The sequence below is a fragment of the Mustela nigripes genome, chromosome 9 (genome assembly GCF_022355385.1).
Source record: "Mustela nigripes isolate SB6536 chromosome 9, MUSNIG.SB6536, whole genome shotgun sequence".
Lineage (NCBI taxonomy): Eukaryota > Metazoa > Chordata > Mammalia > Carnivora > Mustelidae > Mustela > Mustela nigripes.
Window position 1 is genome coordinate 19214586 of NC_081565.1, and position 14851 is coordinate 19229436.

The window sequence follows — 14851 nt, forward strand, 5'->3', positions numbered from 1 at the left end:
GCGCACAGCAGATCTGGGCACCCGGAGAGGGTCGGACAAGTTGGTGTGTGAGATCCGTCCCCACTGAGATTGCGGCAGAGAGACAGGGTGCTGTCCTGATGGCTTTTCTGCGGACCCCAGCTCCAGGACCCCCCCTTCTGGCTTGTTATCCCTGGCCACCTGCTCTCCCAGCTCTCTGAGGCAGGCAGCCTGTCCCAGGGGGCTGGGCTGGTTTTCAGAGAGGGGCCCCAGCCTGGCACTGGAAGGTGCTCCAGCTCCAGGGGTTGCCCAGACACCCTGCCCTCTCCAGCCTGGCATAGCAAACTTGTAGCTCCCCTACAGAATAGGCTCTGGGTAGGGGGGTCCTGGAGAATCCTAGAGTCCCCCGGACATCCGCCCATGCTCAGAAGAGCCTTACAAATTGTCTAGCTCAAACTTCTCGATTTACAGATGGGGAAACTGAGGCCCAGGGAGGAGGAGCCTTCCCAACCACACATGGAAGTCAGCGGCCGAGCATGCGTGAGACCCTGGGGTTCGGATTCCGAGGTTCTCTGTGCAGGAGACAGTATCTCCCTCACTCCTGGGATTATGTCGCTTAAATTTGAACCTTGCTGCCACCTCTCAATGGCTATGTGACCCTGGGCAAATTTCCTCATTTGTAAAGTAAGCAGCAAAGGGTTACTATGGGGATTGAAAGAGCTAATCCGTGTAAGTAGCTTAGCAGGGCGTCCGGCACGTGAGTTCCAGACGAAGGTTAGCCTTCCCAGGAGTCACCACCACTGTCCCTGCCACCATCTGCTGCGAGTCAGCAAACTCAACAGAGATCGGCAGCAGAAAAGCACGCTGCAGACTCTCACGAACTGTGTGTGTCCGGGAGGTGGTTTTCCCCATGAAGGCCATTCTTGGACAAACACCGTGAAGACAGCACGGTGTCTCCTGGGTTTCAGGAGGACCAGAGAAGATGCTGGATGTCTGCAGCAACTACTCTGACCCAAGGTCCGAGACAGAACTGCTTTGAAGGGAGTGGAGGAGGAGGAGGAAGACGTCAGTGCCAGGAGCCGTGCGGAGAGATCAGGAAGGACCAGGTGAGACACTCATGCCTTGAAGCCCCACCTCCCATCCCACCTCAGCACAACTCCAGGGAGAAGAAAGGTGGCTGGCCAGAAATGGAAGAGGTCCCTGTGCTGTGACTCAGTTTCCCCATCTGTCACGTGGGGATGGGAATGAATCCAACTCCCAGGGCAGCTGGGAGAAGGACACAGGTTCAGTCACATAGAGCTCTCAGCGCAGGTGATGCGAGCACACGGGGAGTATGCTGAGAATTTTAGCTAGAATGTTCTTCAGCGTCACTGCCATTCAAGCAGGCATTGGGCAAAGGGTGTGGCGGGGCTGTCCTGTCCTCCCCTGCAGGGGCCTGGTTGTACCCTAGGATGCAGCCGAGCTGGAGAGGAGAGGAGGCAGACGGATGGCAGACAGGGGGCGCTCTCGGCCTTGCAAGAAAAACCCGGGGCCGCTGGGGAGCCAGCCAGGGGCCTGTCCCAGAGCCACCCTAGTAGACAGGGAAGCCAGGGACCCAGGGCAGCTATGGGCATGGGGCAGTGGGCATAGGGGTCTGGGGATGGGGTAACTGAGGGCCACTTATCTGAGATCACATGGAGAGTAAACGGGTGACAGAGGGAATCCTGGGATGTGGCCCTTGGGCCCTTGCGTGAGGAGCTGACTCAGTATGACAGGCCACCCTGGGGAGAGCCCACCTAGTACTGGGCCAGGGTTAGGGCTGGGCTAGGGCTGGCAGCCAGGGACAGGCTTGTGCTAGATGTGGAGCTGGTACGTCGGAGAGGGACCCCCGCCGGCCTCATAGTGCAGGGGAGCCCTGGAGCTTCCTGAAGGTGCCCGCACCTTCAGAGGCATCTACGGGACGTGGCCGGGCTGAGTCAGGCAACAGTGAGCCCTGGGTTTGAATTGTGGATTCTCCACTCACAGCCACAGACTCTGGATGAGTGCACCTCTGTGTCTTTCGGAGCCTCAGCCTCCACACCTTTAGAACGGGTGCATGGTGCAGAGAGGGAGCCGAAGCTTCAGTCTTATCTGTGCCAATTACTGGCTGTGTGTCTTTGGGCAAGTTGCTTAACCTCTCTGTGTTTCAGTTCTCTTATTTAAAGACAGAATGTGGGGCGCCTGGGTGGCTCAGTGGATTAAATCCTCTGCCTTCGGCTCAGGCCATGATCTCAGGGTCCTGGGATTGAGCCCCACATTGGACTCTCTGCTCAGCGGGGAGCCTGCTTCCCTTCCTCTCTTTCTGCCTGCCTCTCTGCCTGTTTGTGATCTCTCTCTCTGTCAAATAAATAAATAAATAAGTCTTTAAAAAAAAAAAAAAAAAAGACAGAACTTACCCCACAGCATTAACTGAGGTGTTACATAAACAAAGGGCTCAGCACAGTACCTGATATACTGGTGACAAGCCCACCATGAAGAGTGGCTTACAGGTCATGGGCGGTGATGATGATGATTTTCCTGATCTTTTAGGATGTTTGCAAGATAACAGAGAGCTAAGCTGCTGGCTCTGGGTCTAGCCCAGAGCAGGCTGTCCAGACACTACCCTTAACCGAAAGACGCTGTATTTTTGAGAAGGGTAGCAGTGAGGAGTGGAAGGGGGGATGGCTCCTAGCCCCGTCTGAGCAGGGCAGGAGGCAGTGGCGGGCAGGGGAGTGTATGGGGGGTGGGTAGGTGTGTGCTTGCCATAGGGGCTGGAGCTCTGGTCTCAGAGCTGTATGAGAACATAATGCTTCCGGGGAAAGCTCAGGTCTTGGATGGGAGGGGAATGCAAGCAGAGGTAGAAGACGGTTCCAGAACACACCCCTGTCCCCCCACCCCCTGCCCCCCGATCCCACCGCAAGACACTCACCTTCAGTCCATCAGGCCCTGCGGGGCCACTGTCACCCTCGAGGCCTGGCTCTCCCTGGAAAGGGTAGTAGGGAAAGATGAGACATTCCCGTGGACGGGGCCCAATGTGCTTTTACTTCCTCCCCCTCCTTGGGGCGGGACCCCAACCCTGCTGTCTCCGGACAATATGGCCCCAGAATGCCCGGCACACAGAAGATGCCCAACAGTGGCTGAACCAGTGAGCGAGCCGGGGGCTGGGGGGTGGCTGGGGTGCCCACTGCCTGCTCTTCAGAAAGGAGGAGCAGACCCCGAAGCCCCAGCCTGTCTGCAGGGTGGGTCACCTGGGGGCTACCCCAGGTCACCAGTTACAAAGTGTCCTAGTTAGTTGGTTGGCTGGTAACTCGGCTGCTCAGTCGTTAAGGCTCTGATGTCATACAGACCTCAGTTCCCCCGCTGGGCTCCCCATTCGCTGACGGTGTGACCACAAGCGAAATGCCTAGCCCCCACGGGTGGCTGTTTTCTCATCGGAAGGTTGGGCTGGCACTACTTCCTGTGAGGGTGCCTGTGAGGCACAGTGTAGACAGCCCACGAATGGCAGCCATTTGACATATCGTTTCGGCAGCTGTAGGGAGCTCCCATGGAACTCCCCGTGGAATCCCATTTCTCAGATGTGGAAGGTGAGGCCGGCCTTAAGACTTTCCGGCCAGCAACTTCGAGAGCGATGCCAAGACCCTGAAATCCCCATCTGGCCCTCAGCTAGGTTCTCTGCTTGCAGCCCCCGCTCCAGAGATGCCCCTGGCCTTCTGAGACCTCAAACTGGCCGTCAGATTAGTTTGGGTCTCTCTCGGCTTTCAGAGTTCCTGGCTGTGCAGCACCCGAGCCTGAAGGGGCCTCAGAGGTCAGCAGTGGCAGGGATGACAAAGGCACCACAAGCGTGGAGACACCATCCTTCTTGGGCCCGTGGCAGATGTCACTAATGGATCTACTAGAATGTGGTTCCATAAGAACACAGCCTCCTGTTACTCGCTGCTCGGTTCCCAGCGCTTTGAGAGAAGGGCCAGGCACACAGTGGGCATCGAGTGAGTGTTCGTCACTCTCATTTCTACTGTGCCTAGATGGAACCTCAGAATCCTTCTTAACATAGCACTCGAAGAAAACCGAACGGATCAGTCTTTGTTGACACACAAGAGTTACCATCTTGGGGTTTCGGGCTGCACATGCATCCTGCCTTGCCCTGTGGTCTTTCTTGCTCCTTTCACATCTTAACTCAATTTGCGGCGCCTCGGTTGACTCCGGGCAGGGGGAGCACGAGGCATTGGAAAAACAGGGGAGATAAGAAATGAAGGGCACCTGCCTCTGGTGCCCCCAGGAACTGAGGCCCACACTAACACCCCCTCCCACTGGGACCCCACCTTCTGCACCTGGCAGATGCTACAGGATGCCTGCTCTGTGCCCCTCCCAGTACACCTGCAGCCACATTTGGGCAAAGACTGTATAAACTGGGCACGGAGCATAGAGAGGTGGACAGAGAGGCATCCCAAAGCTTCTCAGAGGAAGGCAAGCTTTGTGGGTTTCTTTTCAGAAAAGAGAAACATAACCTTCCATGGAAGAGTTTCCAAGGATGATAACAGGTGTTTTTCAAAAGTAAAAGTGCTGCAGACCATTTAAGTTTGGATTAATCCAAAAGGAACCACTGTCTTGGCTGCTGGCCTTCTCAGAGCCTTGAAAATGCTTACTGCTAATGTGGGGAGGGAAGAGTGAACATGCAGTGAATCCCAAACACTCTGACCACAAGATCGTTTTCTTCCAAGAGTGCCTCTATGTTGTGGAAATGCTAGCTCAGCAAGAGAGATGAGATGAGGCTATAGGAATTCACCGTCTCTTTCTCCCAGAGGCTCAGGAAGGTTGAGGAAAGCCCTTCCCCCGACCCAAGTGCCCCACAGGTGACTTTCCAGGAAGAATGAATTTGCTTTTGACTTACCCGCTGCCCAATGAGGCCCTGCTCCCCAGGGGTGCCCAGAGGCCCAAGGTCACCCTAGGAGAAGCCAAACACAAGTCCATGGGGGTGGGTCGGGCCAATCCCAGCCCTTGCTTCGCTTTGCTGTCCTCACCAGCTCTGATTTGGGGTGGGAGCTGGGGAAGCCCCTCCTTCCCGAAAACCAAAGCGACACTGCAAAATGCCAACCAGAGCCCCTGCTCCAGGCCCTCCCCGGGCCGTGTGGGTCTCAACACTGAAACCTCACAACAACCCTGCCACAGAAGGGATCTTCTTTTACGAATGGAGAAATCAATGCTCGGGGTCACGTCACTAGCCCAAGCCCATAAGGCTAAGAAGGGACAGATTCAGGATCCAAACCTGAGTAGTTTGGCTCCAGGGAGGACCAGAGGCAGGGATGGCAAATCTGTGGCTGACCGCCTTCTTTACTCTCCCTGAGAGCCTTGGAAAGAAACCCAAAGGAGGAAGAGGCCCGAAATGAACCAGAGTAAATGTCACCTGTCCCCACAAAAGATCACCACATGGGGATTTCTAAACTAGTCTCCCTCTGTGCCGACGTCTGGGTTGGGGGGGTGGGTGCCAGGAGGAGGGGGAGCGCCAAGCCCCCAGCCCTGCCCCAATCCGGACAATCCCATTTCCGTCTGTTTTAGATAGGACGCACTCTCTTCCACAACAGAGCGGGGACAGGGCTCTCCCCAGAGCCCCGGCATCAATGGGCGCCTGTTTCCCTTGCAGGTAATGAGGGGCTCGGGGACTGAAATGCAGATGGTATCTCGGGAGGCCAGGAGGTGCGGCCGCCGGGGCGTGGGGCAGGTGTGCCTTGTGCCAGGGAAAACACCGCTGGGCAGGGGGCCGGGGTGGGGGCTCCGGGTCGGCTGGGCCCGCCACTGTGGCCGTAGCCAGGACCCGCTCCCCGGCCAGAAACACAGAGAATTCATTATCCCCACACAAGAAAGGCCCGTTTCTCTTCCGTGGGGAGGACGTGGCCGCCAGCTGGAAGCTGGTTTCAACAAGTCAATTTTCTCTTTCATCTTGCCTTACCTTCATCCCGGCTTCCCCGGGAAGGCCCGGTTCTCCCACCGCACCGGGCGGCCCCTGCAAGAAAATGCCATTGGTCCCTCCTACAGCAGGGCTTGGCCTCACTGTAAGGGAGGAGAATAACTGAGGTTGCCCCAGAGAGGGCAAGGAATGTGCCTGAGGTCACACAGCAGGAGAGACACAGAGCTAGGGGTAGGCTGCGGGCCTTCTGGGAGCTTGGGGCTGGGACCACGGGGCGGGTGGTGGCTGCGCCCAGGCGGATGAGCCCTGGAGGGGGCTCCGAGGCTGCTGGATCTCTCTCCTTCCCCACGAGTGTGGGTTACCGCATGAGGAGCCCCTTGGCGAGCACAGGGAGGAAAATAGCATGATTCACATAACAACAGGGGAGGAAGCCAACCGAGGCTGTATTCAGGGTGGACGGATCCCTGTGCTTTACTCCAAAGCTGGGCCAGGATGCCCACGGGGGGAAGGGGTCCGAGTCATTCCCAGTGGCATGGCTACAGCCCCTGCACGAAGCTGCGGCTCCGCTTCCTTCTCTGACTAAGGCAGAGGGGTCTGAGGCCCCTCTAAAGCGCATGCCCTGTAAAAGACAGGTCCTGCAGGCAAACCTCGGTGCTGAGCAGAGAAGTTCCCACAGAGGCGGGGAGGCAGGGGGCACTGCTTTTTCCCTTGGTGGCACAGAAGAGGCACTGATAACCCACCGGAGGGTCCCGGCACCCCTGCAGGCCATGCACTGCCCTGGGACCTGGAGCCCAGCTCCTCCCCCTACTTTATTAGCCTGATCTGTTCCCCCTACTTTATTAGCATGGATCTGCTCTCCTGTGAGTGGGGTTGGGGGTGGGGGGGCTGGGGGGTGTCTACCCTTCGGTTTCTGCAGGACATAGGACACGACCATTTCCCAGGTCAGGCCTAGGATCCCCCAGTGGAGGAGGGCCACGAGGTGCTGATACCGCCCCAGCAACATCACAGGACAAGCAAGGGGCCCTCAGCACTCACCTTGGGGCCCATCTCTCCCGGAGGACCAAGTGGCCCCTGGGGTCCCTGAGGGCCCTGTAAGACAGACAGACAGACATACAACAGTTTGAGAAGGTAGCCTGGGTCCTCTCTGGGGCCTGAGGCCCAATAGTACAGGGTGCAGAGGCAGGTAAGGGAGAAGATCCAAGAACCTGGGACTCTGCTGCCGTGCCCCCCACCACCTGCCTTGCCAGGGACCCACTGCCTGCAGCTCCTCCCTCACCACCAGTCTCCTGCCTCTCCCTCAAACCATCTGTACTGTCTTCTCCTGTTTCTCTCCCTCAAACTCAGGGACCCCTCTCCCACTCAGAAACCTTCGAGTCCTCTGAGCAGCCTCGCTCACTCTGTTCCATCTGTCTGAATGCCCTTCCACCCGGGATCCACCTCTGGAAACCCCCATTCGGCTCCTGGTCAATTCACTGTTCAAATCAGGTCTCCTTGAGCCTATCAATGTGGGACTGTAGCACGGCCCCAGGGGGCAGGAGCCTCCTGTCCCCCCCCCCCCCCCGCCCCACCACAGGGATCCCTCCTCCTCTGTCCCTTGAAGCTGTCCTCTCCTGTCTCTCGCCAGCGGTATCACTCCACTGCCTCCTCAAGGGGCGTCCTGACACTTGGGCTGTCCCCCAAACCTGTCCTTCCAGGGAGACCTCCTGAAGGGTTATCTTGGTTTCAAACCCCTCACTAGCTCCCGTCCAGACCCTGTAATGCCTATACTCGGTCCCTTGGAGACCTGAATACTCTGTTCCTTCAGCTTCTCATTGGGCTACGCACCCTGTATACATTTGCTCATTTCATCTTTACAACAGGATGGCATGGTAGGGACAACTATTCCTGATTACATGCAAAGAGAAAAAAAAAAAAAACTAGGCTGGAGGGTAAGTGAGCTTAGACGCCAACCCAGAGCTCCCGAGCTCCCTGGCCAGTGCCCCCCCCCACCCCCCCCCCCCCCCCCCCCCAGGCCTGTGCCATCAGCGTAACAGAGGCCTGGCCCCGTCCCTCTCCAACCTCCTTGGCTGACCACATCCCACACTCCCAGGCAGGGGCCCAACTGGGACCAGCCCGCCAGGGGCAAAGAGGCCAACGAGGGAGGAGCAAGCACTTACCGGTTCTCCTGGGAGACCCTTGGTGCCAGGGGGTCCTGAGGGACCCGGGATGCCCTGCAGAGAAGAACAAAGGTGACCTCAGTCCCTCTCTGGCCTCCTTCGTCTTGTATGGAAGCCTTCGCCGTGTGTGAGGGGCCCCACTCCCCCACCCGCCATGTGACCCAAGGGGAGCCTGGGTCTCGGGGGAAAGAGGCAGGCCAGAGGGTCTTCAGGGCAGCATGGGCAGCCGGAACCCGTGTGGTTTCCACGGCACTGCGGGAACTGGGTACCGCGGCTCTTAGCTCCCGGCAAAGCCCCTCGGAATTTCCAGAACTGGTGCTACTTACGGGGAAGCCTCGCACGCCGGAGGGCCCGCGTTCACCAGCCGCACCCTGGAAGCAGATTTGGGGTCTTAGAGGCACATATGGGCCGGCAGGGAGCGGGGAGGGGGCTGGCAGCTTCGGCCTGACGTACCTGCTGCCCGGGCTGGCCCGGTCTGCCCTGCGGTCCGGAAGGGCCCTGCGGGAAGCAAAGCAGATGAGGGCAGGAGAGGGTACGCAGGGGGACACCTCATGGACGTAGGACCGCACTCCGTGGGAGATGGAAGGAACCTGTGTCATCACCAGACCCACCCCCTCTCCCTGTTGTGCAGGTGGGGAAACTGAGGCCTGGCAAGGGGGGTGGTTTGCCATAGTCGTCATCAGCTCTGGAGAACCAAGGACCCCTCACTCCTGCTGGGAGTGGAAGCAATCTCGGCTCCCGGGGGGGGCTCTGGAGGGGACAGGGAGCCCCAGGGAAGGGGTCAGAGGGCACCCGAGGTTCCCTCCCACTCTCTTTTACTCCTGCCTCCTCTGGCTCCCTCTAATTCACGACTCTCTCTCTGTGCTCCTTCTCCCCAGACCCCAGGCTCAAGCTCCAAGACCAGGAGGAGCGGCCCATGATCTCCCATCCTCTCTTGGACTCCCCACCGCCCCCAGGGGCCTGGCGCTGAGGAAGGTGTGAGCCTTGGTGCCCGGACTCCTGACCCAGCGTGGGAGATGTGAGGAAGGCAGCTCGTGGGGTTGGTACCTTCAGGCCCCTGGACCCCTGCTCCCCGGCTGGTCCATCTGGTCCTCGGGGGCCCTGGAATAGGAAAAAGGGACTAGCATCGCGGACAGCAGGGGTCTCCCTCGGGCTGAAAACCAGGAGGCAGGGCTGCCCAGAGCCTCGGGCCTCTTCCGGCACAAGCCTAGGGCTCCCTTCTCCTCCTGTTGTGCGCACGCCCCCACCCTAAGGCAGGTCTCCCACGCGCAGCATGCCTGCTGAGATGGCGAGGCACAGGGCGACTCCGCTAGAGGCCCTGATGTTCTGGAATAGGGCTGGGGGTGCACGAATGACCCTGTTGAAAGAGACTTCGGAGGTCAAATAGCCACACACCTCAGAATCAGGTAGGCCGAGGGCTGGATACATGTGGCCAAGTCACCACAGTTAGCACCTTGGACTTGGCTGCTGCACCCTCTTCCCCAAGCACAAGTGAGGCAGAAACAGGTGTCTGAACCACAGCCCTTGGGGGACATTGACAGGGAGGGCCCCGGGAGGGTCGGCATGTGGCTCAGTGTGCAGAGCAGATGTGCGAGTTGGTCTGACCCTGCTCACAGATGGAGAGTGACAACATGCACAGGGGCAAGAACAGGGCGGGGCTCAGGCATCTGTTCCATGGAGTCCTAGACAGCAGCCTTATTCCTTTGAAAGCTGGGAGCACATCCCCAGCACCCCCCGAGGCAGGCCCTTCCCCCACTGCACAGATGGGAACACTGAGGCCCAGTCAAGGGAAGTGACTTGTCTAAGGTCCCTTAGCACACCAGCAGGTGCATCCCCTCCGCGGTTCTACCCACTGGCTCAAGTGATCCCCTTTTATGGGGACTCCTACAGAGACACAGATGGGACGGGGTCCTCTGGAAAAGGCCCCCTGTAGAGACCAGTGTGGTCTTTGTCCTGCAGGGGACCGGAGAGGTCATGGTGGCAGGGGATGAAGAAGGTCTCATGCAGACGGCTGGCCCACCCTGACCTGGGAGTTGGAGGCCAGCCACAAAAGGGGACCGGGAACACGTCTGGGTGGGGGTTGGTGGATGAGGGATGAGAAAAATAGCATGAAGAAATCATTTAAAAATTGAGCAAGGAAACTTTCAATTAGTAATTGAGCCAGAAAAAGCCACAACTCCTCTTATCGGCTACCTGGGGCTCCCATGGCTTTAAATATTGCCTGATGGATTGAATAAACCTGGACAGGCAACCGTGCTAAGCCTCAGTCATCTTGTCTCTGAAATGGGGATGAGAATCTCTCCCTATGGCGAAAGGCAAGGCACCTGGCCTCCTGTCAGCACTTGGTAGTAGCTGGCCTTGCCAGAGGAGGCAGCAGCGCCCCCCACCCCCCGGGGCCAGTGACACAGAGGAATGGCCTGGAAGATCTGGATTCAGTCCCTTCCTCAGGACAGGCAGCTCAGAGCAAGCTACAGAGAACCAGCTGAGAGTTTCCATAGATCCAATACAACAGAAGATTAGCTGCGGGTGCTAGTCCTTGTTCTGTGGCTGGATGGCTGTGTGGCCCCAGGCAAGCCCCTTCCTCTCTCGGGCCCCCTCTCTCTCAGATGGACATGATCAGACCATGTGTTAGACTTTCCACTCCTGGTTTGTGGACAGGTGCCTGGTGGAGATGGAGTGAGACTGAGGTGGGGACATCCCAGGTCTTAGGAGCTGGGACAGAGCCTGAGCTGATGGGTGGGCATCTGGGCTCTCCTGAGAGATGGCTTCTGGCCCCTGGCCTCTGTCTCTAGCTGAGCCATAAACTTCCCTGGAAAGGATCACTCTGGGACTGCAGGGAGGCCCAGAGGTGTTAATAGTTTGCTGTGAATCACATGGCACTGTATTTATCCCAGGAATCCAAGCCTTTCTGAGAGAAAGTTTATGTCACATACAATAATTGTAGTAGCAACAACAGCAGCAGTAATGATACTGAAAGGTGTTATCCTCATTTTGCCATAAGGAAACAGTCCATGGTCACACTGCTGGAAAGTGGAGAAGCCAAAATTGAGCCAGAAGCCCATTTCTTTCCACCACAATCTGTCACTGCTTAGCAGTGTGGGAGTGAGCTCCCCGTCATGAGGGTGTGCAAGTCAGGGACTAGAGAAGTCTGCCATGATGGCTGTGCCTGGAGCAGGATGTTGGAGAAGATGATGTCTAAAGTCCCTCATACCTGGGAGATTGCAGTCCTTTGGGAGATCAGAGAGCTCAAGGAGATGCTGGTGTTGCTTGGGGGAAATAGGGTGAGCCCTTGCTGTATAGAGGGAGGAGGAGGCAACAGAGCCCCAACCCCCCTCGATCCCTGGCTCCCCAGGGCAGGAACAGGAGCAGAACAGCCACACATACTAACCCTTGCTCTGGGCCACTCTACATCTCATCCTGTGTCCCAAGGGTACCCCCATCCTGTTCCTTCCTTCTTCAAATGAATACAGGCTAGTCATCCCTGCTGGAGGCAGGCCTGGGTTTCCATCAGAACCATATGTCTGTACTCTTATAGCCAGTCCCCAGGAAGATGTTCGCAGTTGAAGCCAGGGTTATCTTTCACCCAGGCTGGGACAGAAAATGCGGTCAATTGCAGCTCTTGTGACAAAGGGATGGACGATCTAAGGGAGGTGCTCACCATGTGCAAGGCGCTTGCCAAGGGATTTAATCCCATGGCCATCCAGAGAGGTCAGTTCTGTGGCTGACCTCAGAGAGTCAGAGTCAGTTGCTCAAGGTCAAAGAGGAAGAGCCACAATTTGAGGCCAGGTCTGCTGAGCTCTTACCCACTCATGGGAGTAGAGTCCAGTGTCAGGCATGTGAATCTCAGAATCCCTCAAAGTGGTTAGTGGAGGGAGATAGTGGAGTCTCCCAGGTAACAGGGCTTTTAGACATTGTCCTCTCCAACACCATGTCCCAGGCCAGAGCCTTGATGGCAGGCTTCTCTAGTCCCTGACTTGCACACCCCCTCTGACGGGGAGCTCACTCCCACACTGATAAGCAGTGAGTGGTGGTGCTGGGGAAAAAAAAAAACAAAACAAAAAAACCAAAAACAAAAATGGGCAACCTGCTAATGTGAGTTCAGATTCTGGATCCTTACAACCTCCTCCTAGGTTCATCTGCTAAGCCATACAGAAGTTAAGAAACTGGCCTGAGGTCCCAGAACTGGTAACTGAGAAGGCTGAGATTTATCCCTGTCCAGCCCCAGATCTCCCACTCTTCCAACTGAGGTCTGTGGACTCAGACCCTGTCAATAGTTCTACCAAGAGCCGAGGGCCTGAGGACCCATCTTGTCCTCTCTTGCAAATCAGCAAGGACACAGGCAGGTCCTCATACCCTCTTCATGGCACATATGGGGAAACCGAGGCTTGGAGGGTGGCAAGGTCTGGCTAAGATCACTTGGCAAGCCAGTTGCTACACACGGGACTGCCCAGAACTGAGCTCTTTTGCAGACAGGACGGCTGCCCCTCTAGGTACCTGTCCCCCAAAGCACACACCGTGAAGTGGCCAATGGTGGACTATTAGGCCGGGGACCCAGGGGGCCGATCCCACTGGTTTTGCATTCCTGCCAAACCCAGCAGGGGGGAGGAGCTCATGTTCCTGAGGCCTCCCTCCCAGCCCTGGAGACTTTTGATGTGGTTGGGAGCCTGGGTTTCCTCAAGCAGGACAGACATTCTTGCTGCCAGAGCTGAGAAGGGGTGCTAGAGAAAGCTGGGGGAAGCTCGGTGAGTTGAGGACCTGAATCTCCAGCTAATCCGGCTTTCTGGGGCAGGAGGCCATGTGCACAGGGTCAAGGTGGAACAGGCTGCCAATGGGCCTGGGTCCACTTGCAGAGACGAAGGACAAGGCAGTGGGAGGGGCCCTGCTGGGCCAGAGGAATGCCTCGTAATCCCCGCCTCTCCCAGGCTGACTCCTGGCCATCTGGTTTGGGGGAAAATTTAAAACCACTTGAAATTCAGCCAAGAGGAGACTAATCACAGATCTCCCGTATGCAGCTTGGATATCAGGCCTGGGCTGTCGGCTCTACCTGTGCCATCATGGCTCCCTTCTACAAGGCTACCTCGCCCGTATAGGGGTTGGGGGCGGAGAACCACTCCATCAGCCCTCCCTACACAACTGAAAATGAGACTACCTTCAGTATGCAAAAGAGATTCTCTGGGTTCAAATCCCAGCTGGGGCACTTTCTCACTGTGCAACCTGAGACAACTGACATAACCTCTCTGTGCCTTAGTTTCCTTGTGTGTAAAAGGGAATGAAGCCTAGCACCTTCTTTGTAGAATAACGAGTCAATATAGGTGTTAGACAGCACCTGACCCATAGCAAGTACCAGCGGAGACTTCTGGTGACTGTGTTCAGGCCAGCCCCTCCTGAAAACCTTCTGTGGCTCCCCACTGCCTTGGGAGCACAGCCCATAGGCCTAACTGTGGTTTGCAGGCTTGCCACCTGCTCATTCTTGGTCTCATCTCTCTCCGCGGACCCTCTGTGGAACCAGTGGGGGCCTGTAAACAGGCTGTGCCTTCTCTCACCTTAGGGCTTTCCCTTGCCTGGAGCCTGGCACCGGCTGCAGGCCCCTCATCTCCCGGCCCCTCGTCTCCATGAAGCGTGCTCTGATGCCCTGGACAGGCTCCCAAGCCGCTTGTGCTTCACTATGCACGCACCCAGGACCCAATACTATCTTCTTGACTTGCTTGATTGAGCCATGAGGGCAGGTGGGGTCACGCCTCTCCCCTCCTCCCGTGGTACCTACAGAGCCTCCAACAGTGACTGGTATACAGCTGGCACTAAATAATTGGTGGTGGAATGAATGGATGAACAAATGGACAAGACGCCGGTACCACAGAGCCTGTCTGTACCCATGGAATGGCAAGGTCTGGTGTTCAGAAATGGGCTGGAGAAGACGAGCTGGAAAGGGCAGGGGTGGGGGGGGGGGGAGTGCCAAGCTGACAGCCAGGCCCTGGATGAGCCTAAAACCCTGCCTGATGCCATGAAAATCACAGGTCTCAGAGCTGGGCACAGGGCAAGGATAGGAGGTTGTCTGTCAGGCAGCCCCTGCCAGCGCCAGCCCCCTGGAGGCTGGGCCCCACTTACCTGGCGTCCCTTTACTCCCCTCATGCCTGGGGGGCCTCGAGATCCTGGAGGGCCCTGTGGGGAGGAGAAAGAGTTTGGAGAAGCCGCCTTTCCGGTAGCAAGGGCAACAGGGAAGGCTGGGAGTGTCGGGCAACGCTGGGTGCGCATAGAAGGAATTGGCCCAGGGGGAAAAATCTGTCCCCCTGGAAGAAGCCGCCCATGGGCTAGAACCCTGAGCACAAGTCAGTGCCCTGGGTTCAATGTGGTGTGCCTCCACGTCTCCCAGGCATCTGCTAGTGAGGAGAAGCCTCCCAGGATGGGTGAGCCATTTCCTTCTGCACCTCAGAATCAACAACGGGAAGCTAGCATGACCTCCTCGACCAAAGCTCTCCTCAAGTGCCCATTTCCCCTTTTCCTTTCCACCAGCGAAGAGACCATGGCTTTCCATGTCGCCCCGCCCCCTCAATCCCGAACATCACCTGCCAGCCATCCAGAAGGTTCTGACCAGGGCAGAAAGAGTGAGCCCTGGGGTACGAGGGGGAAGAAGCAGACCACAGTCCCCAGGTGAGGGAGGGAAAGGCAGGGAGAAGGGAACAGGGCCTGACCCAGGGAAGCTGCCTGTTATATCTGGTTTGACGCAGGAACGACAAGACGCCCAAGGGGGAGACAGAGAAAGAGGGAAGGATGACACAGGGTTGTCTCTGTTCTTTGAACTCTCAACACCGGCACAGCACAGGCCTATGACCAGAAGCGA

At 57.4% G+C, this 14851-nt stretch overlaps 1 protein-coding gene across 7 annotated transcripts in view; it reads right to left on the minus strand.

Moving 5' to 3' along the window:
- COL27A1 (collagen type XXVII alpha 1 chain) overlaps positions 1 to 14851 on the minus strand; it is a 136894-nt gene that overhangs the window by 29972 nt on the left and 92071 nt on the right. For all 7 annotated transcript variants that reach the window (XM_059410975.1, XM_059410979.1, XM_059410977.1 and 4 more), the window contains 9 exons: positions 14119 to 14172; positions 9061 to 9114; positions 8467 to 8511; positions 8340 to 8384; positions 8014 to 8067; positions 6893 to 6946; positions 5900 to 5953; positions 4844 to 4897; positions 2885 to 2938 (listed from right to left, as the gene is read on the minus strand). In XM_059410975.1, the coding sequence (XP_059266958.1) occupies positions 2885 to 2938; positions 4844 to 4897; positions 5900 to 5953; positions 6893 to 6946; positions 8014 to 8067; positions 8340 to 8384; positions 8467 to 8511; positions 9061 to 9114; positions 14119 to 14172 (468 nt within the window). The remainder of the gene's footprint in view (positions 1 to 2884; positions 2939 to 4843; positions 4898 to 5899; positions 5954 to 6892; positions 6947 to 8013; positions 8068 to 8339; positions 8385 to 8466; positions 8512 to 9060; positions 9115 to 14118; positions 14173 to 14851) is intronic.